Raw genomic sequence first — 25,415 nt, forward strand, 5'->3', positions numbered from 1 at the left:
ACACACACACACACACACACACACACACACACACACACACACACACACACACACGCGCGCGCGCGCACACACACACACACACACACTTTTTGCCTTCTTTTGTTGTTTACCCCCATTAGATTGCAAGCTCCTTGAGGGCAAAGATTGTCTTTTTATTCATTGTATTCCCAGCACTTAGCATAGAGCCTGGCACATAGTAGGCACTTTAAAATGTTTATTGGATTGGACTAGACTGTTTGAGATATCAGAAAGGCAGATGGAGATATAAGATTGGAGGTCAGCAAAGAGTTTGGGGCAGGATAGGTAGATTTAAGAATCATCAGCATAGACATGGTGATTAAATGCATGGGAGCTGATGAGATCACCAAATGAAGGAGTTTAGAAGAAGAGAAGGCCCAAGGCAGAACCCTGAAAGTCACCTATCATTAAAGAAAGTGATCTGGATAAGGATCTGGCAAAGGAAGGAGATAGGTCAGAGAAGAACTAAGAGAGAATGGCATCTGGAAAACCTAGAGAGAAGACAGTATCCAGGAGGAACAGTAACCAACAGCATTAAGGGCTGCAGAGATGAAAATTGAGAAAAAAGGCCATTGGCTTTGGCAACTAAGAGGTCATGAGTGACTTTGGAGAGAGCAGTTTCAGTGGAATGATAAGGTAGGAAGCTAGATTGTAAGGGGTTAAGAAGAGAGTAAGAAGAAAGTAGAAGCATTTTCATAGACTGCCTTTTTGAGTTTTGCCACAAAGGGCAGAGGGGATGGCAGAAATGGAAGAATTAAGAGAGTTGTTGTTGTTGTTGTTTTCAGTAAGTAGGAAATGAGCCTGTAGACAGTGAGAGATTTAAAAAAAAGTGAAAGAGGGGAGTTAGGAGGGAACAGTCTGTTAGAGGAGATGGGATGGAATGGTATTACTGGAACAAACAGAAGCATTAGCTTTGGTAAGGAGTAAGGCCATTTTATCATGCAAGACAGTAATGAAGAAGAATATAGTAATAGAAGGCATATAACAGAATTATTATATAACATTGTATATTTATATGATATCTACTGTATATTATATAATACACATATATCAGAACATAGAAAGTTATTTCTACTCTATGTTTTATAATGGTAACTTTTTGGTTTTATTTCACTATAATTATATTTTACATTTCAGTAAAGAAAAAGTAAAAAAGATAGAAAATCTTCCTTTTCCCTCCTATTATACTAGACAGACCTGTAGAGGATTCATGGCATGTCATGGACAAGTGTCTGACAGAGAAGTTGAATGCCTTCTGATCTGCATCACTGGAACACACACCTATTTCAGTGAAATCACAGATCCATTGAGGTATTGTAGTAATACTAACTAATACAATTCAAATAAACAGATCCTGAAATACCCTATTTTCTGCCTCCTCTTTTTATTTCACTGCCTTTTCTCTGAGGACAGGAATAATTTTTATAAATCCTCCAAATCACATAGGGATTTGTAAAATTCATCCAGTTGATCGAACAGGGAAAGAGACAACATGAAGAAAAATTGCCTTTTCCACTATGCCAACTCCACACATTTCCTGAAAGCCCTTAGTCTTTGAGATGACATACTAAGATAATTTAACAGGCATAACCCTCCTGTTTGAAGCTTTTTTTTTAATAAGTGCACATATATCCTTTATATTCTACTACTTTGTATTAAAAGTAAGAGCTAGTGCTGTTAATTTGTCAAAAAGTACATGATTTCTCTGTTGCAGGATGAAATGCAAAAATGTCTTATGAGATATGTGTTTTGTGAAAAATAGCTGGAATTTGATGGAGAGAGGCAATATATAAGTACACACGAAAGCACTGCCTTTTGTTACAAATATTCAAAACCAGCATATCTGAACATGGAAAACATCTGCAGCAAAAAAAAAAAAAAGTAGAGGAGGAAGAGGAGAAGTTGTTAACACCTAAAGAGAGGAAATATTTATATGATGTAAAACTTTTTGGAGGGATTTACAAGTGAAATTAATATTTTTTTCTGAATAGAACAAACTGGAAAAAAAATCTCCCAATCTCCAAAATTTTGCATTTTAAAGTTTTATTCCTACCTTCTGTAGTGGAATAAACTCTGTGGTCTCCAAGAAAAACAATGCTTTTTTTTTTTCTCTTGTGCTTTTGCTCAGGTTTCTAATGTAAAAAATTATATTAACACTAGAAGGACCACATTTGTCAACTGACACAAAAAATTATTAAAATTATACTTTGAAATCAAAATTTTCTTGTAGGAGGTAGGATTTTATTTGGGACTGAAAAGAAGCCAAGGAGATCAGCAATCAGAGCAGGCACAGGGAGAGCTGGAAAATTCCCAGGGCTGAGAGATGGGAACCTTTACTCTATCTCCCTATTTTCTTTGTTTTGTGGATAAAAAAAAATGCACTGTGTCAATTGACACAGTGGATCTTTCAAGATACTCTTAAAAATTCTACTTCTTCTAGTTTTTTGTTTGTTTGTTTGTTTTTAAATACTGAAAAAATGAAAGCAGACTGAGAATGAGGCATTGTAAGTTTCTGAAGTACAATATAAAAACTGTCACGGGCCAAAAAGGTTTTATATAATGTGGCAAAATTCTCTAAGGATATGGTAAAGCAAGCAAAATTTAACCAACACTACCTTAAATCTTACTTCTTTTCCCATAGGTCATTAACCTTGTAAGCAAAACTGGTAGTATGTTCTGTGGGTTATACTAACACAATAATAATCTGACAGTCATTGTTAAGAAGAGATTAGCTAGTCATCTGAAAGGATAATCTATTTAAATAGAAGTGACTGACAACAGGCATTTGCATCTTCTTCCACACATCCTAATACCTAACTAGATTCAATTTAGGACTTTGTACATTGCCAGCTGCAGAATTTGAAAACTGGTTTCACAGAATGTGTTTTTTTTTTTTTTTTTGGAAGTCCTATCTCCTCAGGAAGATTATAATCTCCTTGAAAGCAGGGGTTGTATTGAGCAAGGAAATGTGTGCTAATTCATGTATAGAAAGAAATGTCTAGCAGAACTATGTTTTAAAAGGAGTCTTCTCTTACTTTAGGGACAAAAAAGTAGGACCTTGAAGCATGTTAACCAGCAGATAGTTGTTGGATAATGTTAAAGAGCTATATAAATGCTAGCTATTATCATTATATCACCAAAAATGTAGTTAGGTTTCTGTTTTAAACACTGCTTTCAATGGGCTCATTTATTTAAGTACTACTTGACTGCAGCCATTAAGCAAAGATAAGCATGGACTTCAATTTGTTTGACCCTAGATATTACCATTATAATTATCTGTTTCTGATTTCAGTTTATAAGATATACAACATGCAACTTCTTTTTAAAATATGCGACCCCCTCTAAATTGTAATTTCAGTTAGTTACTCTTTCTTTTTTCTGTTGGTCTCATTTTCTTTCCTTTTTTCTGAGGTTAAAAAAGCATGCTCAAATACCACTACTTGGTCTATACCCTAAAGATATCAAAGAAAAAGGAAAAGGATCTATAGGTACGAAAATACAGCCACTCTATTTGTGGTAGTAAAAAATTGGAAATCAAGAGGATTTCTATCAACTGGGGAATGGCTGAAGAAGTTGTGGCACACAATTGTTATGGAATACTATTGTGCTATAAGAAATTACAAGGGAAAAAAAAAGAAATTACAAGGGAGTTGGTTTCAGGAAAAAAAAAAAACATGGGAAGATCTATTATGACCAGATGAAAAGTAAAGCAAGCAAAACAGGAAATCATTGTGCACAGTTAACAACAATGCTGTTGATGATGCTCAACTGTGAAAGACTTCACTGCTCTGATCAACACAATTCCAAAGGACTCATGATGAAAATGCTATCCACCTCTGGAGAGAGAACTAATGAACTCTGAGCACAAAATTGGAGTATAATGTTCTCACCTTCTTTCTTTTTTTTGTAATATGGCTAGTATGGAAATATGTTTGGCATGATTTCACTTGTACAAATGATACCTTATACCTTGCTTGCTTTCTCAAAGGGTTATGAGAGAGGATGGGAGGGAAGAAGAGAATTTGGAATTCAAAATTTAAAAAGAAAAGAAGGTTAAAAATAGATTATATATATATTAAGCATGCTTAAATTTTATATATCTATATATACATATACATATAGATACATATATATTTAAGCATGCTCACCTTGTAAGGTCAGTATCAAGCAGCTTGATTATTTCAAGATCAAATTTAGCCACTTAAAACATCCTGCCAAAATTTTGCCAAGATTCTCAAGGACATTAGGATAAGAAAAGTACATAATACTTAGGTCTAGGGTGTTTATTTAAATGAATCCTCTCTGCTTAGCACAGTACCTGGCACATACTAAGTGTTTCATAATGCCTGTTGATTGATTGTTATTTGCATTCTAGAGCAGGAGGGGAGAAAGGAAGAGTAAATTATGTGAGTACCAAGGTTTGATTCACTACCTCATATGGCAACCTTCACTAGATTTTGTAACTTTTCAACTCCCATTTACAAATTGTAAATTAGTATTTTACACAGGAACCAGGGAGAAAATTAAATGTCATCCAATTGTAATGATTCTGCTTTCTCAGCAAAAAAATGCTGAGGGTGTTTTCTGTTTTGTTTTGTTTTTTTCTATTCTCAAGAATGGGAGAGATTATCTGAAAGTGATTGAAAATTGGTGGTGGTCACACTTAGGGTTTCCTTTCCACTCAAGTTTATAATTATAATTCAAGTTTATAACTATGTAATTTTTTTTTTAATCTAAGGAGAAAAGGAACAAGAAACTACTGCAGGAATTATATCTTTATAGCATAAATTCCATTTCTTTTGACCATGAAACTTTCTGACAGCAAGCTAGAAGAGTGTATCACAGCAATTCTCAAACTTTTTGGTCTTAGGACCCCTTTACACTTTTAAAAAGTATAAAGGACCAGGGCAGCTAGGTGGCACAGTGGATAGAGCTCCAGCCTTGGAGTCAGGATGACCTCAGTTCAAATCCAACCTCAGACACTTGACCCTTATTAGCTGTGTGACCTTGGGCAAGTCACTTAACCCCAACTGCCTCACCAAAAAAAAGTATAAAGGACCATATTTATGTGATTTATATTGATTGATAGTTACTGTATCAGAAATTAAAATGTCTTAGAATTTCTTTGAAAATAGTTTTGACTTTGTGTAAACTCTGAGGGTTTCCCAGGGATCCTGGACCACACTTTGAGAATCGTACATATATTGGATAGAGAGCTGAAAAGCTGACCTCAAAACCAAGAAAATCAAGATTTGAGGACAGCCTTTGAATAATAACAATAACAGCTAGCATTTATATAGCACCTACTATGTGTCAGGTAGTAGATGACTAATAAATGCTTAGTGACTGACAGTGCCTATGGGCAACTTTCTAAGACTCTGAATTGCAGCAAAAAAGCTGACTTGCATTGTAGAGGAAATTTCCTCACCTAAGGAGTTTACTATGTCAATGGAAATCTTAGGTCCCGTCCATATTCCTTCAGAGTTCTTTACTTCCAATTAAAGAGAGATTGATAAAGATGAGGGGAAGCTGGATGGAGTTGAAGAGAGAGAATTGACTAGCTCCAGCTTTCTGCTCACTCCACTCCCAATGGAAATCAGTTAATTCTCCCCTTAATCTAATTTTGGCTTTCCTTTTTAGAGGAGCCTTTGGATAGAGTAAAGGTTGCTAATTTTTTTTCTTCTCAAAATGCATGTGTGCATGTAAATGGGGAACATGGCTTTAAGAGAGAAATATTCAAGTAAATCTAGTATCATTCCAATAGACCAAAGGGCATTTGGAAATACATTTGTGCCAAATAATCCACATCACTACCTAAATGTTATGTAGTATGTTAAGCAGAGCTTCCTCTTACACATATTTCAGTAGCTCTTGTATAACAGAAAGACTGTCAGTGTTAAGTGAAATAACTTTTCCCTTGAGATACGGAAAACCATTTGGCACAAAAGAGCCAGCAATGATGATTTTAATTAGACCTAATCAATTAATATATATTAATTTCCAAATCCAAAATATTTTTGGATATCTACATATTGACTATTTATTCCCAATTGCTCTTTCCCAATAAATAAACTTTTTGCCTGGAGTATACATATAGAAATATGTGTGTGTATATACATATGTGTATATATATATACACACATGTACATACATGCATGCACACACATGCATATAAAATACATTTTACCTATTTATGTGTACATATGTGTAATATGATTTTTTGAGGAGAAAATTTAAAAAGGATGCTTTGTTAGTACCCTACTGTTCTACCATGCAACAAATGGTAGGCAATAAGAAATAATGTGTTTGCTCTCCCTCAAAAATCTTGCTAATAATTTCCTAACATTTATTAAAAGAAACCGATCATCTACATGAACAATGACTGAATTCTAGAGAGAAATTTTACATTCATAACAAAAAATAATCAAGACAAGAAAAGATTTAATCAAAACGAAAAATAAAACAAAGAACACTTTGCTACTTAAAGTGGTTAATTAAAATTTTCTATCAGATAATCATTGTCAAAAGTAATTTAGGAAAAATACTATTTGTTCTTGTGTAATTGCAAAATATTGCTTCTTCTGGGTTTTATCCTAAGCAACAAGGGGAGGAAAGATGTAATATAACAATTAGCCCATTCTAAAATATAGACAATATTTTTCTCCCCTAGAAAAACCTCCTTGAAAGTCACTAAAATGCATCCAAAGTGACCTTATTTAAACTTCTCAATGGAAATAAAATGTTATTCACACAACACTAATCCAGACTAATTTGACCCTCACTCTATTTTCCCTTTATTTGTAACCCTTTGTCTTCAACAAAGGAAAATTTTACAAATCAAATAGGTCTAAAGCCTGTGTTTTGAATAGGAAGCTTACATATTTGTATATTTCATCCTTTCGCCTATTCACAGGACTTCATTGTAGAACTGTAATGTTAATTTGAAAAATTACCCTACTAACATAAAAAGATGTATGCTGCAAAATGTCAATATTTAGTTCATGAGAACATTTGATATGATAGAGATTCAGCTAATAAATTAAATCATAACTCCATCTCCAAACATAACATCTACATACAGAACAAGTCAGATGACAGTTAACCCTATTATACAGATGTTAGTTCTGACACTTCATACTTGATTTATAAAGGTGTTAATTATATTGTATTACCATCAAAACCTTTAAACTAGAATTTTTTTGTGTGTGAAGAAACACTGATTGATTTGAACTGTAATCAACCTCAAACTCCATACTAAGTCTGTCTAATATTTGGAAAGTAGTATTTTAATCTTGTTTTCCAAAGCCTCCTTTCTCTGAACTTTAAGATCATTATTCAAAGCACTGAACATGTGCTTAGAATCCTTGAATTCTGGTTCTGAATTTCTGACCTTGTCACTTAATTTCCCTGGATCTCATTTTCTTGAACTCCAAAATGAGGAGACTGGGGGGGAGGTCAGACTATATTATCTCTATGATCTCTTTCACTTCTGCAATTCTAGGCTTTTTGGATTATAAACACAATAACTGAATAATTATGCAATGTGAAAATCCTTCCATACAAATTTCTCAAAACTTTATGAGACCTTGGCCCACCAAGGTATTCTGCTAATATACTGTGTGACCTTGAAAAGTCACTATTTCTGGCTTAGATTCTTAAAATCTAGCCAATGGCTCACAGACTCTTAGATTTCTCAAGAATCTGCCCAATATGATGGATGTTCTAATAAACCTTGTCTTTGGCTGAAAAAAAAAAGTCACTATTTCCAAGCCTCAGCTCCTTATCTGTATAACAAAAGATGCTGAACTAGGTGATTTCTAGTGGCACTTTTAGCATTAATTTACTATGACTTTCTGTATTTGACAGAAACTAAGCCAGGGTGAGTCGATGGCCCTAAACAAGCCAATGTCTACAGAGCTAGAGTCAAGCAAGATCTCCTAAGTCCCTACTCAGTTCTGCATTAACACCATTTCTTCATTATTTCATCTTCCACTGCAAGAAGTACATGAGAACAAAAGAAAAGGAAACTAATCAGCTGGTCAATAAAAATTTGTAGAACAACCAGAAGAAGTTTTTCTTTGCACTATGTTCTTAGGCCACTCATAAAAGATAAGACACTGATGAGTCGTTATCTTTTTCTCTCTTCCCTTTTATACTAGCACCATAGAATAGGTAAACCTATCGTCATGTTGCTAAAATTGCCTCGTTTTTTCTAAAGCCTTCTTATTAAAAACATACTGAAAAGGTCTTCAGTCAAAAATCTGGCAACATAAACTATATTTCCCAACCAAAGGCTAGATGTCCCATATATTGACAGCCTTACAAATAAAGTCCTGTGGGTGAGACAAATGAGTGACCCTCTTTCAGCTGCCTCCTACCTGGGGATATACAATAGTCAGATCATAATAAGTGATAGATTCTTTCTCCCTTTCACTGATCCCTTTCTTTTTCAGATTCAGTGGCTCAAATGATGTCAGTGTTTTGTCCACTTCCTGGTCTCTAGATCTTTGGACTTCTCAGATACTTTAAAGAATAGCTCACAGGGCAGGTAGGTGGCGCAGTGGATAGAGCACCAGCCCTGAAGTCAGGAGGACCTGAGTTCAAATGCCGCCTCAGACACATAATAATTCCTAGCTGTGTGACTCTGGACAAGTCACTTAACCCCAATTTCCTCACTTGAAAAAAAGAAAGAAGCTCAATCAATAAGGCTAATAATCAAAACTGAGATACAAATGACAAGGGCATTCCTACAGCTATAAAATGGACTCAGCTACCTCTAATCTCAAGAATAATTTTAATGTAACCTCAATAACAACTGAGTCACAGCAGCTTAAATATACTCTGATGTTTCAAATATTGTTGTTCTGAAGCTATTTCTGTCTTTAGTATTCCAACTCTGAAAATATCTTAAGGATACACAATCCTCTGTGTAGAAAAAAACAACAACAACAACAACTAATGATGTCGGAACTTTGGCTTAAGTGAAAAAGGAAAGATTCTTTGGAGAAAATCTCCTGAGTCTATTAAAGGTCATGAGGAAATCTATTATGTGGTAGACAAGGGGAGACCAATGAGTTTAAAGACATGCCTGACATGTCATTTGCATGATATACCTTATCCAGTTTGGACCAATTAAAAAGAAGGAAGGGAGGGAAGAGAGCAGGTAGACAATATTGGATGATCTATGTTCTGACTCATCTATTTCAGAGATGTCAGCACAGAACGATGCTTCCTCTGGGCCTCTGTATGTTAAGCTAGAAGTTTCTCTGTAGGAAGTATGGCTCCATTTGAATGTTTGGAAACCATGTTAACTGGTTATAATAATCTCTATGGAACAGCTGTACCATCCTCAAAAGTGCTATTAGTACAAACTACAGAGTGCATTGGAGGAATGTAATCTCACACAATTGGATTGATAAATCTATTGAAACAATCCTTTGAATGTGCCTCTTCTTGTTAGTTTATGACAATTACTATTTTCATCTTAATCATCTTTCTTTGCTTGAGTAAATACAACATTGTCATATTACACAGCATAGTAATTCAGATAGCATAGTAATTCAGATGAAATGAAAATCAATTCTTCCTTACTCTCATTTCTGAAATTATTAGAGGAAAAAAAAACGATTTCGCTGGCATTAAAACCACATACAGGAGTGTGTGTATATACATACACACATGTACTTACACATTATTATGCATCCATTCATGTATATTACCCATATGTACATATACTCATATAGATTTTATCCATCTATCCTGTGTGTATTATATATATAATATATAATATATATAAATATATATAATGTGGATGATTTTGGCTCCATTAGGGAAAAAAGTCAATACATATTAAAATCATGATCCACACAATGCCAGATCACTACCACAGAATACAAAACAAAATGACACAGTGTTGTAATAGGGCACCTCTAACTTGAAGTTTACAGAAGTTGAAAGAAATTTAGATCTAAAGGGACTCAATTCACTTTAACAGATAAGGAATTTGAGATCAAGAGAGGTTAAGTGATTTATCCAAGGTTACACTATAGTTGGTAGAACCAGAGTGAAAATGGAGGTGTCATGAATTGCCAGTTGCTAAATTCTCCTAGGGTCCCATGGTATTTATCAGGGTCCTAGCAATTGAGCTGCCTGCTATTTCAGAAAAATTGCTGACAGATTAATGCTCTCCCACAAAACAAATTTATGGAAAAATCGTTCATCCCCAGATCATCTCCCCATTAAGTGCTATTTTTTTTTCACATGCTCTTAATTGGGAAATTGTCATTTGGAATGTTTTCCACATCGTCTACTCTATTTAAAAAAAAAAAAACCAAAAACCTTTTGTTTCGTTAAGTCCTTTAAGTTAGATTAAACTTGTAAGACAGGAGATCCAGATGCATGAATAAAAGGGCTCCTTACCTACCTACCTATCATTTGTAAATGATAACAACTCACTTGTTAGGCATTAGTAACCATTTTAGAAATTCACTGTTAAACTCTCTTATAAGGCATAAAATAATCAATTTTATTCTTAACTGAATTTAAATGAGCTACTTGATTTAAAAAAACTAATATCAAGTTTCATGTTTCATTTTTTATAGTTTAAGACAGATGTATTAGAACTAACAGATATGATTGAAATTGGAATTACCACGAAACACGCTATATACTCTTTACCAGTAAAATGATCTATCCTTATGATTATTTTTCTAGAAAACTTAGATGTTCCTCAAAATTTAACTTAGATATGAATTTATGCAAACGATTCTCCTATTTTGACAAACTCATTTTACATTAGTAATACATAAGAAGATGGACTGTTTTGAAATATTAAAATAATAAGATTGTCCTTAGGGCACTCTGGAAGTTAGGAGAACCTGATAAAGAAATCCTATGTAAAGATGATCTTACTGACCCATCAGCCAGCCCTAATTTTCAACTTTAAAAAATTCTGTCTTTGGTAACTTTAAAGTGTTCTTCAGAAATGAATGAATGAATGAATGAATGAATAAATAAATACATTTCATGAAATGTTGTGAGCATTAGCTGATAAAGACCACTCTTCAGATAATTTTATTAATAAAAATAAAAGTCCCCTGGATTCCAAGTCTAGAGATTTTCTACTCTATTGGTGATTATTCTTATCACAAAACAGAAATCAGTCAATCAATGAGCGAACTGTTATTGACTTACTACACGCCATGCCCTGGGCTAATGACCAAGGATACTAAGGTAAGATGAAATAGTCCATTCACTCAAGAACTTTACAGTTTATCTTACACATATAAATAAATACAGAGTTCAGGGAACATAATAATTTCAAGAGAACATTCACTCCTGGACGGGATGAGCAAGAAAGATCTCATGTAGGAGGTATCACTTGAACTGAATTTTGAGGAGAGCTTGGTACTCTAAAAGAGGCACATGTGAGGAAAAGTGAGTTCTGGGCATGAAGATGATACATGAAACGTTGGATGTTAGTAACAGCAAGAAGGCCAGTTGCCTGGACCACAGAATGAAAGAAGGGGAGTAATTTGGCTGGAACTAGCTATAGAGGGCATTAAATGTCAAACAGAGGAGCAATATGGGCCCAGAACTTTTTGATCAGAGAAGACATACAGATAGACATGTGCTTTAAGAATATCATTTTGAAAAAAAAAAAAAGATATCATTTTGCATGTGCATACACTTTGACCCAGAAATAGCACTTCTAGGGCTGTATTTCAAAGAGATCATACAAATGGGAAAAGGACCCACGTGTACAAAAAAATTCATAGCAGCTCTTTTTGTGGTGGCAAAAAAATGGAAATTGAAAGGATGCCCATCAATTGGGGAATAGCTGAACAAGTTGTGGTATATGAATGTAATGGAATACTATTGTGCTATAAGAAATGATGAACAGGCTGACTTCAGAAAAACCTGGAAAGACTTGTATGGTCTGATGCTGAGTGAAATGAGCAGAACCAAGAGAACGTTGTACACAATAACAGCCATGTTGTGCGATGACTAATATTGATAAACTTAACCCTTCCCAGCAATACAAAGATCTAAGACATCTCCAAAGGCCTCATGATGGAAAATGCTATCCACATCCAAAGAAAGAACTATAGAGTTTGACTGCAGATTGAAGCATACTATTTGCTCTTTTTTTTTCTTCTGCTTTGTTTTGTTTCCTCTTTCTGGTGGTTCCTCCTGTTGGTTCTAATTCTTCTTTACAATATGACTAATGTGAAAATATGTTTAATAGGAATGTATACGTATAGCCTATATCAGATTACGTGCCCTCCTGGTGAGGGAGGTGGGGAGGGAGGGGGAGAAAAATTTAGAACTCAAAAACTTACGGAAGTGACAGTTGATAAATCAAAATAAATTAATTTTTAAAAAAAGATATAGAGCTGGAAGGAAAAAAAAAATATCATTTTACCGGCTATGTGGAGGTTGAATTTGAGAGGAGAGAGCCTAGAGATGGGAATATGAGTTAGGAAACCACTTTAATAGTTCTTGATACTTAACTCATTCACTCACATTCCCTAATTCTAAAAACAACAGTGCAAACTAAAGTTCAGATCATAGCATTGTTCTAAAATGCTATACAGAGTACCAAGATTTATAAAAGGGGATAGGTAATACTTCTAAATCTAGGTCCAGGAAAACTAGGACTATAACTGTGAACATTCTGTTCTTTGGAATAACGAGGAAAGGAAACTTGGCCAAAAGATTCATCAGCATAACATTCATACCTTTTTATATTTCATTAGCACCAGCCTGTAAACCCTCAGAGATACATACTGACAGTCTCTGAATTAAAGATGACAATAATACCTTGCCACTGTATAGAACTTTATGCTTTTAGAACCACTTTCACATCTACAATTTTATTTTATCTTTACAACATTGGTATACATGAAATTGATATACATAGGTACAGAAAAGCTAAGTGACTGGCCCAAAGACACACAGCTAACTAACTCCTCAGTTTTGTAATCTAAATAAAAAAAGTGCAAGAAAAAAAAAAAAGATGTTATTTAAACAGTAAAAAAAAAAACCCAAGGTAAACAAATTCATTTTTGCCCCAGAACGGCTCTCCATTTGGCCAAGAACTCAAGTGCTTGCTGCTAAGAAACAGTAAGCATCTGTTTTTGCCAATAAAAACTTCATAATTACATAAAACTAAGTTCAGCTCTTTCCTGTCCCCTTTGCGTCAGCCATGAATAAAAGGAGGTATTTTAAAATAATAATTGAATCTTTCTTGATTATAAGAGAACTTAATTATGCCAGTTATTTGTGGCTTCAACAGAAAGACTTGGGTAATTGGAGGAAGCACATGAGTTTAAGAGTGATAATTAGTGCTACATCTCCCCAGATAATCCCAGGAACATTAGCCTCAGGTATAATGCTTTCAGAAATAACTGCCTTCACCTAAAGAAAAAAAAAATTCCGACACCAATATTACAATATGACAAAGGCACTATGTCGTTATACAATAGCACTATATTCCAAGTCCTTCAATGATTCTTATCTATAAAAAGGAGGCCTATGGGTGAAAGCCCTTATGCACCTCATTCTGAATGATCTTTCATTAAACTGGTAGATTCATGAAATAAGTTTTGAGTGAAGTTGTCATATGTAAACTGGGGCTTATATGAATCACATTTGTTTATTCTTTATACTTTAAAAATATTTGTACTCTGGCTCTCCATTGGATATGGTGTATTTTCAGGCAGTAGCACAACATGGGGGAACCAGGAAGGAATAGAATGTTAACACAGCTACTGCATTTTTTTTCTGAATATCAATAGCGCTGTACTCTTCATGTACTGTTAGGTTCACAGACACCAGGGTGCATCTTTCCTCTATGTCTATGAATAGCTGCTCTTGGACAAACTCCCAACTACATCCAAGATTTATATTCACCGCCTAGGCAGCTACTTCCTGGGGCATTCTCAATGGATGGTTTGTTTTGATAACAGTATGAAAAATATAGCTTTTCTTTAGTGATCTAGAAACCTCTTCACCTGCTGGAGGGAATCAATGTTTTCCTTCTGCATCTCCTCCTCTTTCAAAGCCATGCCAACTCTGTCTACCACTAAGGTTCTACTCACCTAAACAATTAACACTTTCTAACTAATCAAAATTTTCCATTCAAATGCCACCCACACCATATATTTTCTCCTGTATGCACCAGATGTAAGTACCTTCCCCCAGTTACATCTTATTTCTATTACATGTAAAGATTTTGATAGAATGCAGGCTTTTTGACAGCAGGATTTCTCTCATTACAGTCATAATACTCCCAATACCTGGAACAGTACCTGGCATATCTAACTGCTTAAGAGATGTTTGGAACTGTGTGGTTCAGAGATTCACCTTGTTAAAATACTATGAATCACAAGGTATTAAAGCCCAAGATATTAAAACCTCAGAAACTATCTAGTCTGATTTCTTCACTCTATAAAGGAATGTTAACTGACTTATCTAATGTCACAAAGCTAATTACTTACATAAGTCAGAATGAGAAAACAAGTCTGATTCTCAATCTAATTGTCTTTATATAATTTACAAGTCCTAATTTACAAATAGCTTGTCTTCATGAAGTTCATTTGTTAAGTCAGTTGCTTCTAATATGGATTATATGTTCCCCAAAGGAACAACGAGATTCATGGTTGTTAGGTTTTCAGGCCAGCCCACAAAATGAGATAACAATAAATGTAATTCCACAAAAGCTTTACTCATGTGACTTATTTGTGGTGTAGAGGTGGGCCTGGATTTTCAGAAGGTATGACAAATCTTGGTAGGTCCCATCCCTCACCCCCACACTGCCCCCTCCCCAAGGGGATGGCACACTGTTATCTGAGCACTAGCCTAGCAAAGTGCCGAGAGACTCATTATCAGAAGGCTAGTGGTTGGGGGGGGTAAGTATTTCTTCATTCAACTCACACAAACCATCTCTTAAGGTCTGGAAGGTTTGTGATCCACATCTGTGGAGGGAATATTGAAAACTGTTCCTACAGAAAACAAATGTACTTGGAGTTCTAACTGGGGATGCCAGAAATCTTTCACCCCTTCAGTGGAAGTGGAAATCCTCTGACCAAGGAGAGAAGCATGAAGTGGGCATAGATGGTTTCTGGGGACAACCAATGAAAGACAGAAAGGACTAGATGATCATCTCCAAAGCTGACATTCTATGAATCTAAGAGGAAGATGGAGGAGAGAGAATCCTAATCAATGCCAGTTCCAATGGCTATAGTGTGATCCATCTGGGATAGCTGGTGCAGGGAATTAATCTCATAGAAGAGACATGAGCTTGATGAACATTAGGTAAACACTCAGATCTGCCTCTAATCCATCTCTCCTGGTGATTTATCTCACCCCTACACATGGAGAATGATCAACTGTTTAAAGCCATAATTCACCAAATGCATTAACCAATGTATTAACAAAGGTTCACAATATGTTTTACAGAAAATATTAATGTTTTTGTTTTTAAACCAGACCTATGATTTCACTGTTACAGAGGATTTATTTGTGTTGTTCAATTGTTTCAGCTGTGTCTGTCTCTCTGTGAGCCCATTTGGAGTTTTTGTGGCAAAGATATTGGAGTGGTTTGCCATTTTGTTCTCCAGCTCCAGATGAGAAAACCGAGGCAAACAGGGTTAAGTGATGTGTCCAAATTCCCAAGGCTAGTAAGTGTCTGAAGCTGGATTTGAATTTGGGTCTTCCTGACTCCAGGCTCTGGCATTCTATCCACAGCACTACCCTAGCTGCCCATTAGAGAACCACCAGTGAAAAAAATGTCTACCCAGATCATCACCTGCTCTGAGATTTAATGTTATAAAGTTGTCTGGGACATCGAGAGGGCACCAAGGGATCTTCCCACCTCACAACCAGTAAGTATCAAAAGTAGGACCTGAATCCCGGTCTTTCTAAGACCTATCCACTCTATCCACCACAGAGGTAGTTGTTGTAAGCCTGCATAAGGCACTAGACCTCTTTGTACCTCAGTTTCTTCTTCTGTAAAATAGGACAATAATGATAACACCTACCTTCTAGAGTTATTGTGAGAACCAAACAAAATATGTATAAAACACTTTGTAAACTTTACTACACTATATAAATGTTATCTAATTTTGTGACGTAACACTGATTATTTATTTTCTTATATAACATTGACTATTTCAGAATAAAATTGTCAAATATTTACTTTATTTTGTTGCTTAGTCAAAACAGTTTCTTTATATTTCTCTGTTTTATTTTGAGATTTAGGACTTAATCACATTTAATTTTAATTAATTTTCAATCACAAGGTCAATCCATTTTATACTGGTAATTTTTTTTTCATGCTAATTTCAAAGCTCAGCCCTACACCTCTGAAGAACATTGTTGTCTACCCTTGCTATAATCCACTCCTCTGCTGCCTGTTTTAGTATGCATTTGTAGAGATGCTATGATGCATCAAAGCAAATGGTGGTCAAATTTAGAATTGAAAAGGGAAAACTTGATAGGTAAAGGCATTTTCTCACCAATATTAGGGTGCTTCAAAAGACGGCAGATTCTAGCCTCCCTTTCCAGTTTCTGGTGGTCTGCAAAAGAACAGAGAAGATTCACAACTTTCAGCAAGTAAATAAAATTGAGTACATCACACAGAAAATGAAACATACAGAAAAACCAAAAAGTACATGTCATAATGCCTTTCAAGTTTATTTATCCTTTCATTTCTCCAAAAGCATGATTACTGTAATTTGGTACCAAGGCAGTATACTATACAATCTTATTTCTAAAATATATCCTTTCCCGTTCTCATCTATTCATTCCCTTCGTGTTCCGCTAGTTTCACACAATGGTATAAAGAAATTCAGCTGAAAATAAGACTCCTCTGCAAGAAGCTCAGCAAGGAGAAGTATTTACTGTGCCATCTATAATTATCAGATGACAAACCTTGACAGCAGAGGAGGAAAAATAGAAAGCACAGAAACAGCACAGTTCTTTCTTACCCTGGCCCTTAAGACAATGATTAACTGTCATTAGAGTTTAGAAGACCAAACACTTAGGTCACCACATACTTCCTGTATGCGCTTACAGGCCTGCCATGCCCAAGCATTGCAGTCATACCAGAAGAAGGCCCGTACCTATCACACAAAGCTACATTCTAACCCTGAAGGGAAAACTTGGAACCCAGCTACATGATACTTATTAGAAATGACCTGTCACTTAGAGACCAATGGGATGAGACATGATTGTTCTTGCATAAGAGAAAAACAGGGCTTCAGGTCAACCACACAGGTGTTCTTTTTTTTTTTTTCTTTTTTAAGGCTATCTCCTTTTAGATTGTGCAGTTCCATAGTATGCAAAAAGATGAGTTCAAATTCTGCTCAGACGATTTGTACCTTTGTGACCTTGAGCAAGTCATTTAATTTCTCTCAGTCTCCGCATCTGTAAAGTGGGGAGCACTTATCTCACATGGCTGTTGTATGAACCAAATGAGATAAAAAATGTGAAGCTTTTTGAAAACCTAAAGCTTCATTAAAAACTAAAAGCATTATATAAATGCTACCTGTTATTATTATTGTTGTTGTTACTGAAATATATTATTACATGCAGAGCACAGTACTACATATGAGAGATAAAAAACAAAAAACAAAAACACAGAAAACATGAGGTTTTTTTTTGTTTTGTTTGGCAAGGCAATTAGGGTTAAGTGACTTGCCCAGGGTCACATAGCTAGTAAGTGTCAAGTGTCTGAGACTGGATTTGAACTCAGGTCCTCCTAACTCCAGCGTCAGTACTCCATCCATTGAGCCACCTAGCTGCCCCAAACATGAAATATTGTAAGTATCCAATGAGATGATATTTTTAAAAGCCCTTAGTACAGTGTTCATAAGTTTTTATAATTTCATAAATTCATACTTTTTCTCTTAACTCTTTTAACATCTCCATTATATATTGCATAACTTATAAAGACATTCATGATAATATAGAGATAAAGGTCAATATACACAAACTTTCCTGGGAACCCCCATTCAACCAGGAAGAAAACTATCCCCGGAATGGACAGATGGGATAAAAAAAGTGGGAAGAATTCAGTAAACCTTAGATTACAAGCTTCTTGAAAGCAGGGACTTTTTTTTTCCTTCTGTTTTTGTTGTTTGCCTTTCTATGTATCCCTAATGTCTAACACAATGCCAGGCACATAATGGGTGCTTAATAAATGCTCATTTACTTCACTTGACTTAATGAGGGGGAAGGGATCAATCAAAAAAAGGGTTTTTAAAACATGGTCAAAAGAAAAGGTATTATGAAAGAGGTATGATGAAGGGAAGCTGCCTGAGACAAGTGTTCACCTTTTGACCTAGCAAATGCAGATACTGAGGGGACTGGTTTTAAGTGGATCATATTCTCCGTCCTGCCTGAGAGAATTATCAGTTCTACAAGTGTGCGCTGCTCTTTCTGCCAGAAGAGAAGGTATAAAGATGTGAGGAACATATCTCTCTAAGCTCTAGTCTATTACAGAAGGCTGAAGTGCTCTTGGAGTACAAGACATAATACAGAAAGAAAGTAAAAAAGGAAGAGGAAGAGAGAAGTCAAAACCAATGTCAAGAAGTGAGCAAGTAGAAATCTACAAAGCAGAGCATGATGTGGAAGTATAAGCAATTTCTAAAAAATCAACCTTTGTAATAGAGATAGTGAAGACTGAATTTTGCTCATTTCCTGGGTTAAGGATTCCATGTGTAAAGTGAAGAAACTCCCTGTACCAATGCAGAGAGACAGGCATCTGTTCTGTATCCTATAATCTGAGAGAAGCACTTAAATGTCAAATGTCCAGAGGCAGGATCTGAATGCCATCTCTTTGTCCATCATACCACACTACCCCTCAACTCTGATTTCAGGAAAACAAATTTCAAGACATTCTGAAGGAGACAGATATGATCTTCTGGCCTGGTATTCTAAAATAATAAAATTCATAATAGTAAATGTTAACTCATACTGTATAATTCTATAAGGTTTGCAAAGCATTTGAATATATTTGATCCTCAAAACAGCCCTGTGAGGGAGATGCTAACCCATTGGGATGGGTTAAGACTCAGGGGTGGGGAAGCTGCAATCTCAAGGTCACATGTGGCTTTCCAGGTCCTCAAGTATGGCCCTTTGAAAGGGCTGCACGTGAGGACCTAGAGGCCACATGTGGCCTCAAGGCGGCAGCTTCCCCACCCCTGTAAGTAAATCTGCCTTTAAGTGTCTGCAGCATAAGTGGGATGGGAGACTCAAGAGACAAAATTTTAATGGTTTCAAATAAAGAAGAAAAGAGGAAAGCATCAGAATAATCCAGTGCGATTGCATAGGAAACTCTGATATTCTTAGATTCTTTAGTAGAAGAAGAGATTCAATGTCAAGGATAAATATAAATGAGTAGCATGAAATACTATGATCTTAGGATAATTAAAGCTTAGAATGACCAGATGCTTGTGCAAATTTCTATAGCCAATAGGAGTTTATTTGCAAGATGAAGAAGGAAGAAGGAGTGAGCCAGCTTCTTGGGATAAAAAAATGCCATGTTAAGAGATGATTAAAATAGTTTTAGCTTAGATGTTGCTGAACTCTTTATACCTTAAGTCCACTCCACCAAAAAAAATGATACTAAATTGTAATGGGACAAAAGAAATATGTTTAATCTAATGTAAGCATAGTAAGACAGTATCTATCTCTTTTAAATGAGTGTAGATGTATATTTGTATAGATATATACACAAATATGTATATGTGTGTTTATACATAAACATAAATATTTCTATGTGTGTGTAATGCCTCCCTTAATAGAATGTAATCTCCTTAAGGATAGGGACTCATCTTTTTGTCTTTGTATTCCCAGGACCTATTCATAGTCCTGGCACACTGTAGTCACTTTAAAGATCTCTGTTGATCAATTGAATAAGGGAGTTCTTTTCTGGGAGTTATCAACACTAACAAAATCAGAAGTCTGGTTTATACAGTTATTTGTATATGTGTCATTCTTCTATTTGGTTGTAAACTCCACAGGGCAGGAATTACCTCTTCTGAACTTTCTATGTCTCCCAAAGCAGAATATTCTATACCCTCTGGAAGCTGATCAGTTTGATGAAAGACTGTGTCTTAATGATCTTAACCTGGAAAAGTGAGGAGTCTGAAAATCAGATGCTCTAGATCGGGGTGGGGAACCTGTGCCTCGAGGCCACATGTGATCCTCTAGGTCCTCAAGTGCAACCCTCTGACTGAATCCAAACTTCACAGAACAAATCCCCTTGATAAAAGAATTTGTTCAGTAAAACTTGGACTCTGTCAAAAGGCTGCACCCAAGGACCTAGAAGGCCACATGTGGCCCTTGAAGGCAGGCAGATCTGAGTTCAAATCCAGCCCAACACTTACTAGCATGTGGCCCTGGGCAAATAACTTAACTTCTCTTTGCTTAAATTTCTTTATCTGTAAAATTGGGATAATGATAGTATCTACCTCCCAGGGTTGTTACAAGGATAAATGAGACAATATTTATAAAATGCTTTACAAACCTTAAAGTGTTACATAAATGCTATTGTTATTATTATTATATGGGAAATCTATTTTTCTAGTATCTCAAAGGATAGGTGCTGGATCTATGATTTCATTGATTAAAGGGTAGTCCCCCTTTATCTCCCTCCATCAATGCAGTCTAGTACATTCTCTGCAACTTACAGAGCACCGAGTGACATTCACAGGGTCACACAACCAGTATTTGTCAGACATAAGACTTCAAGTCACCCAGTCTTTAAGGCCAGCTCTCTTTCCACTATGATGCAACACTGCCTTTCAATATCTCAAATATAGTAAAACAGCTTTCTGTTTGTTCTTAAAGAAATATGTAAGGAAGGTTTCAGAAGAATGACTTTAGTTGGTTAGGTCTTTAGTATTCACAAAGCTTCTTCAAAGAAAGCTGCAAACTAAGATGGTTCATTGGTCTTTATATGTATTACAGGCATCTGATTTTTTTGTGCCTCAAAGATGTACTGCTGACTCAAAATAACTGGGTCTTCACTGATAACAATAGTTTTCTGACAAAGTGCCATCATTCTACACAGAGCAGCAGCAGGAGCTTTCTTGAAACCTGTTAGACAGATCATAGAATCACAGATCTGTAGCCAGAAGGGATCTCAGAGGTCAACTAGGCTAATCCTATCAATTTACAGATGAGGAAACTGAGACCTAGAAAAGCTGAGTGACTTGTCCATAGTAACCCAAGTCCTAATGTGGCAGCGCTGGGATTTGAATTGCTATCAATGAACATGGTCTACAGGGGACAGAGAAACAAATATTATAAGACTTTTAAAAGGCCACTAAAACTTGGATTCTAGTGGCTAGAGCAGGGGTGGGGAACCTGCAGCCTCGAGGCTACATGTGGCCCTCTAGGTCCTCAAATGTGGCCCTTCGATCAAATCTGTGAAGTTTGGATTCCGCTGCACTGGAGGGCCTAGAGGGCCACATGTAGCCTCGAGGCTGCAGGTTTCCCACCCCTGGGCTAGAGATTACAGGGCCTAATCTGACACCCAGGAGCAAACTTGTAGGGCTGCTACTGATTCTTTTTAAATTAACCAAGGGTGATGTGTTGATAAAGAAGAGCTCTTAAGAAGGGCTGTGTCTCACACTCAGGTCTTTCTGAGAATAAGAGAGAAGTCCTTTAGGCAACTTTCAAAGGCTTGCCCTTCAAGACTTCACTCAGCTCTGGGCAAGAGAAGAGGGGGAAACAGCTATGGGTCCCACTTAGCTGAGACCACTTATTACCCCTCAGCTTCCCAACATTTGTTCAAGCACAAGCAGTCTACTCATTCAAGATGAGACTATCTAAAAAGAGACCATCAATAAACACAACGAGAGAATTACACCCTCATAGACTTGGTTTTATAGCAGGAGCACAATACACTGCCTTTCCACTGAGACACAGCTTCCTTCCACTTTTCCCTTCAATTATAATCACTTAATTTACTGACTTCTTATGAATCAGAAGGCATTTTGCTTTCGCCCACTGGGATATATTCTGACATCCCAAATGAAATGCTGTAATTTAAATGCTCATTAAAGCTAAAAGTTCCTAACTGCACTTTTAAAGGGAGTAGGTAGGTAAGAATTGGTGATTAAGTGCATAACATTACCAGAAACACATCATTCATTCATTCAACAAACATCTCATTAAGTGTCAACTGTGTGGGTAGCTAATTCAGGGAGAGACAAAGTGAAGATTAGACACTGTCCTTATCCTCTTGGAGTATTATGCTAAACAGCTGAATAAGGTTTACCTTTAGAACCTCCTGTGCTTTTATTTCAGATGATAATAAAAGACACACACATATATATGTTTATATATATATATATATAATATATATATATATGCCTTGATAATAACCAACAAATTCAAATAACTAAAGTGACAAAAGGCAAGGGCAGTACACACACACACAAAATAAAATTTAAATAATATCTCTAAGCAAGATTATGTCTGCCTTAGGCATTTAGGATACAGAGATGAAAAACAAACTCATTCTCTGCCTTCACACAGTTTTCAAACTAAAGAGGAGAAACATGTAAGTATGACAAGTAGGCATTGTTATATGGACAAGTCAATAGACAAGAAACATTTATTAAGCGCCTACTATGTACCAGGCACTATTCTAAGTGCTAGGGGTACAGATACCAAAAATGAGACAGTTTCTGCCCTCAATGGGGTTGCAACCTCGTTGGGGAAGACAACACACAAAAAGGAAGCTGAAAATTGTGCGGTGGGGGGTGCAGTGCGTCAGGGAAGTTACTCAACATGAGGGCATGCTAGAGAAATCAGAGATGTTCCAGAGTAGGGCAGTCAAATGAGAAATAAAGAAAAATTCTGAGCTGAGATGCCTCCTTAAATGGAGATTTTGGAATTCATGGCTCTATGTTTCAATCAGAGAGGCAGAAGATAATGACGAGTTGGGATGAACAATACAAAACATTCTATAAAATTTTGAGGAGGGAAAGATGACTTTCAGATGGGCTGATCAGAAAAATCTTTCAAAACAAAATTGCATATAGATAAGGGAAGAATTTATGACCAAACAAGAAATAAAGATGATCACGGGAAGTAAAATGGATAATTTTGATTACATTGAATTTAAAAGGTTTTGAACACACAAAACAAGATTAGAAGGAAAGTTGGAAACTGGGGAAAATTTTACAGTCAGTTTTTTTTTTCTGATGAAGGCCTTATTTCTCAAATCTATAGTAAACTGAGTCAAATTTATAAAAATAAGAACCATTCTCCAATTAATGAATGGTCAAAGAATATAAACAGGCAGTTTTCAGTAGAAGAAATCTAAGCTATCTATAGTCATATAAAATATTTTAAATCATTGCTGATAAGAGAAATGCAAATTAAAACAACTCTGAGATACCACATTATACCTATCAGATTGGCTAACAAGGCAGAAAAGGAAAATGACAAATGTTGGGGAATGTGTGGCAAAATCAGGACACTAATGCATTGTTGATGGAGTTGTGAACTGGTTCAACCATTTCAGAAAATAATTTGGAACTGTGCCCAAAGGGCTATAAAACTGTGCATACCCTTTGAAGTGGCAAGAGCCCTACTAAGACTGTAACCCAAAGAGATCAAACAAAAAGAAAAAAGACCTATAAGTACGAAAATATTTACAGCAGCTCTTTTTGTGGTGTCAAAGAACTGGAAATTGAAGGGATATCCATCCACAGGGGAATGGCTGAACAAGTGGTATGATTGTGATGATGTACTGATGTGTTATAAGAAAGACAAGGGGTATGGTTTAGAAAAACCTGAGAAGACTTATATGATCAGGTGCAAAGTGAAATGAGCATTGTACATAGTAATAGCAGTATTGTAACAATGATCAGCTGAGAGAGACTTAGCTACTCTGATCAATACCATAATCTAAGACAATGCCAACAGACTCATGATGAAAAATGCTATCTACCTCTAGAGAGAGAACTGATGAAGTCTGGGTGTAGGCTGAAGCATTTTTTCCACTTTCCTTATTTCTCTTGCTTTTCTTTTTTACAACATGGCTAAAATGGACACTTGTTTTGTATGACTTCACATGTATGACTGATATTATGTTGTTTGCCTTCTCCGTGGGTAGAAGAGGAAGATGAGGAGGGAGAATTCATAACTCAAATTTTGAAAAAGGAATGTTAAAAATAAATAGAAATTTTTTTTAAATAAAGGTTTCTAGAACTAAAATAAACATTCATAACTTTAAATAAAAAGTCTGCATATGATCTGAGTCTAACTGAGAGGAAAGGGATTTCAATGGGCAGAGATGTGGATGGTGCTGTCACAAGCATCAGGGATGATATGCATGACAAGAAAAGACTGATGAATAGTGGGCTAATAGTCTAGGTGAAATGGAATGTAAAGAGTGGGAGGGGAAACTGTATGAAATAAGTCTGGTAAGGTAAGATGGAGACAGATTCTGAATACTTTTAAATGTCAGACTAAAGAGCTTGTATTTTATCCTATGGTTTAGTTAATAGAGACATACTAAAGGCTTTTAAGGGGCAGCTAGGTGACTCAGTGGATAGTGCCACAGGCCTAGCGTCAGGAAGACTTGAGTTCAAATATGGTCTCAGATACTTACCAGCTGTGTGACCCTGGGCAAGTCACTTAGCCCCGTTTACCTTAGTTTCCTCATCTGTAAAATGAGCTGTAGAAGAAAATGGCAAACCACTCCAGTATCTTTGCCAAGAAAACTCTAAATGGGATCATGAAGAGTTGGACATGACTGAAAAAACTGAAATGACTGAACAACAAGAAGTGACTAAACTACACCTGTGTTTTAAAGCGATCATTTTGGGGGTAAATTGAAGAAGCAAGATACAAAAGGCAGGAACATCTATTAGGAAGTTATTGGGTCACCATGTTGGGTGGACTCGTTGTGGGGGGATTTGTAAAAAGATATACAGAATCATACAGGATTACAAGGTGGGGATAGGTTTCAATCTGCAGCATTGTGGGGTGGGGGGAGTATTTATATGGATAGCCAGTAAATATTTTTTAAGTGCCTACTATGTACTAGGCAGGGTGCTAAACATTGAGGATGCAAACAAACAAACAAACAAAAAAAAGGCAAGACAATCTCTGGCCTTAAGGAGCTTACTTTCTAAAGGGGGAAGACAATATACAAAAGGAAGCTGAAAGTCGGGTGCGGATTTGAGGGGGAAACTGCCAGAAGGCAGCTAGCACGGGGACAAGTGATGCAAGGAGTTGGGATGGGGAATGAAGTTTGCTGAAAAAGTCTAGGTCTTCTGTAAAGGAAAGCTTTGGGAGGAATTTACTGCTTCACCTTTCAGCCCTCCAATCAGAGGGGAGATGCAAATAAGGGTACTGAGGAGGTG

At 36.1% G+C, this 25,415-nt stretch overlaps 1 protein-coding gene across 2 annotated transcripts in view; it reads right to left on the minus strand.

Moving 5' to 3' along the window:
- CAMK2D (calcium/calmodulin dependent protein kinase II delta) overlaps positions 1–25,415 on the minus strand; it is a 340,685-nt gene that overhangs the window by 202,575 nt on the left and 112,695 nt on the right. For both annotated transcript variants that reach the window (XM_027837545.1, XM_027837546.1), the window contains one exon: positions 16,539–16,598. In XM_027837545.1, the coding sequence (XP_027693346.1) occupies positions 16,539–16,598 (60 nt within the window). The remainder of the gene's footprint in view (positions 1–16,538; positions 16,599–25,415) is intronic.

This window comes from Vombatus ursinus, unplaced genomic scaffold (genome assembly GCF_900497805.2).
Source record: "Vombatus ursinus unplaced genomic scaffold, bare-nosed wombat genome assembly UNPS02014821.1, whole genome shotgun sequence".
NCBI classification, from domain to species: Eukaryota; Metazoa; Chordata; class Mammalia; order Diprotodontia; family Vombatidae; genus Vombatus; species Vombatus ursinus.